Below are 3,069 nucleotides of genomic sequence, written 5' to 3' on the forward strand. Positions count from 1 at the left end.
CGGCGTGGACACCGCGGTGGACTTCTACGGGCGCACATCGCCCGGTCAGTTCGGAGGCGCGCTGGCGCCCTGCTACAATCCCGGCGGGCAGCTCCCGGGTAGCGGCGGCAGCACCTACCACGCCCGCCATGCCACTGCCTATCCCGGAGGAGTGGATCGGTTTGTGTCTGCCATGTGAGCCGAGAGTGGGCACGAAAACTCACCGAGACCACAGCGGCTGGCACGAACTCAGTTTCCCCATGACGTGAGAACAGGACTGGAAAGTGGATCGAATTGAGACTCCCGTGGAAGTCCGGAGAGGGCCGTAGAGGCTGTCTCCTGGCGCACTGTTCACACACCGGACTTGCTTTGTACATGGGAGGAGGTGGGAGGCTACCGCAGCGTTTGGACTGGCACAAGGGACCCTCAACAATTCGAAGCCTCGAAGGACGTACCTTTCTGGCCCTCTACTAGGGAGAGTACAGGGTGGAGGAGGGCAGCATAGTTGTCCACACCAGAATCTAGAATCCGAACTTTGGGCTTCACCGTTTGCTATGCTGCACAAAACTCAGGCCTTTTTATCAGCTTCTTGAATTTTTGAGTACTTACTATAGTAAAAGGCTCCCACAATGGTGCCTTTCTTAAAGTGAGAGCAGGTTTTCAAGAGAAGTTGCTTTAAAATAAAAAAAAATAAAATAAAATAAAGCTGATTGATCTGAGCTGGTTTTCCCTGCCTCAGAGAACCACAAACCCCGGGTTCAGTGGTTAGTAACAGCCTATTCCCCAGTGTGACCCAGTCCCATCATCTGAATTTTCTATCTGCTACATAACAGGGCTGTGTGATTCTACCCTCTCCATTTTTAAGAGCTGATCATCTTAGGTGCCACCCTTCCATATTTGGCAGTATTTGGTGGGCCACCCGGGGCTTCCCAGTAGCCACCCGATGCCTGAAGGCCATCCAAGGAATGGAAACAGATCATGGCAAGTATTTAACCTAAAGTCTCAGGATTAGCTCCAAGCAGAGATTATATCATAATTATTGAACCTTTTGAGCAGGGTGTGTTGGTCATTCCGCAGCTGTGACTACCCAGTCCAAAATTAATTTTCTGAGGAATACACCCATTGGTGACAGTAGCCTGGACTCAAGGCTGTGGGAGGGCTCAGGGGAGCACCTAGGTGAGAGTTCTCAGTGACTGGGATTGGCGCTTCTGTTTCTGGTGCCCTCTGCCGTGCCTCAGCACCCTCCTCGAACAGAAAGAAAGTAATAAATAGGATGGTTAGCAAAGTGAGCCTTTTTTTAAATGTTTTTTTTTAACTTCATGTTTTATCTTGTGTGAGGCAACAGCTTCACCGAAATCAAAGAGAATTCAACATCAGAGAAAAGCCAACATCTCTCCATCTTTTAACTTGAGAAATCTTGTAAGTTTTGGTTCTGGAGCAAAAACTTCTAACATTAACAAAAGGATTCATTTGCTTCTTTCAAACAAACAGAGATGTTCAGGTGAATTGATTTAATAAAAATCTTTGAGCAAGTGAATCCTGGCAAGAAAAACTCTGTCTCTTTCTGAATAGCTAACTCAGTAAAGAAGAGAGGGGCTGTGAAAATATGTTGTTGGTAATTTGTGTATGTCTGAGAGAGACACTATACTATCCTGTTCACAAAACTGTGGGCTTGCTTCTGTCCAGGTGGATTTTTATCTAAATCCTGCTATCCAGTAGAGATACAGTACAAGCCACATTTTAATTTTACATTTTCTAGTCGCCTCAATAAAATAAAAACAAGTTAGATTAGTTGTAATAGTATATTGCATTTAACCCAATATATCTAAAATATCATTTCAACATACACAACATAAAAACTGTTGAAATGTTTTCATCTTCATTCAGACGTGTCTTTAGATTTGAGAGTGTATATATATTACACTAGCAGCCCAGGGTCTTTGGTCCAGCCACAAGTCAAACGCTACCAGAGGCCACCATCCTTTTTGTCTTTGAAATGGTAAATGACCTCCTGGAGGGAGGTGGTAACTGGTTCTGACAGATGTGACCTTGAACATGAACATACACACACACACACACACACACACACACACACACACGCGCGCGCAAGGTGGAATCCAGATTCCGTGGAAAAACCTAGGCTTTGGGATCCCGTTCTCTCAGCGAACTTACAGGTAAGATGTTCAAAGGTTCCCAAGCACAGATAGACATGAAGGTCAGGAAGCCTTGTTTAGTTGTCCACATGGAATTGGAAGTCCTCAACCCATAGAGTTCTCCAGCCTTCACGCTGGGGTTGGGGCTGGACAAGAGCAATTTTTGCACTATCTAGTGCGGGAACTGAGCCTTTGTTTAATTACCAAGTCCAGTGCTTTGGCAACGCCATTAACCATCAAACCAGTCCCTTCTCTGGTATCCTTATTTCCAGAGTAGGATTTTGTGGCTGCTACCTCAGATGGTCCCCCTGAAATTAAAAGAGCCAACAAACTAAAGTTTTGGAGCTGCGGGACATGCTAAGCCGTTGGGAAGGCTTTTCAAAAGAAAAAGGCACTACCTCGTCCCAAAAATTTAGCAAAAATTTAGTGCATCGCAATAAAGCCAGAGAAAGAAAAACCGGGTCGGAAAGGGCTTGGGCTCGCACCCAAAACGAGTTGGCTTAGGTGGCTGGTGAGATTCTGCCAAAGGCGAGAGTCACTTGCTCTAGAGAAGGACGCTGCGCTGAGGGACCTGAGTGCGTGAGGCCCGACCGTGGTCCTCAGGACCGGGAGACCCTCGAAGGCTGGGATCGCGGTGCTGAGGACGGCGACAGCCCTTCTGCATCTCCCGCGGGCCGTGGTACCCCGAGCTCGCGCGCCACAGAGCCGGGGCGACCCGGCACCGAGGGAGAGCGTGCGCGGCAAGCTGCTCGGGCAGCGGGGTCCTGGGTGGCCCCTCCTGCCGGGGGACTCTAGGGCCGTGGGAACAGTTCACCACCGCGACTTGGGATGCTCGGAACTACAAGAATCATCCCTGGTTTGGGGGTGCTCAGAGACTAGAGGTGCGTCCCTTTTCATCTGGTCTTCCCCCTCCTACTAGGAACAGAAAGACAGGTCG

General features: G+C 48.6%; 1 protein-coding gene across 1 annotated transcript in view; it reads left to right on the plus strand.

Moving 5' to 3' along the window:
* The window catches only part of Foxe1 (forkhead box E1), a 1,881-nt gene extending 1,175 nt beyond the window's left edge, over positions 1-706 (plus strand). Inside the window, exon 2 of the mRNA XM_029555456.1 lies at positions 608-706. Within this exon, the coding sequence (XP_029411316.1) occupies positions 608-658 (51 nt within the window). The 3' untranslated portion in view covers positions 659-706. The remainder of the gene's footprint in view (positions 1-607) is intronic.
* The last annotated feature ends 2,363 nt before the right edge of the window (positions 707-3,069 follow it).

Source organism: Nannospalax galili, unplaced genomic scaffold (assembly GCF_000622305.1).
Source record: "Nannospalax galili isolate Female #2095 unplaced genomic scaffold, S.galili_v1.0 scaffold106, whole genome shotgun sequence".
Classification (NCBI taxonomy): domain Eukaryota; kingdom Metazoa; phylum Chordata; class Mammalia; order Rodentia; family Spalacidae; genus Nannospalax; species Nannospalax galili.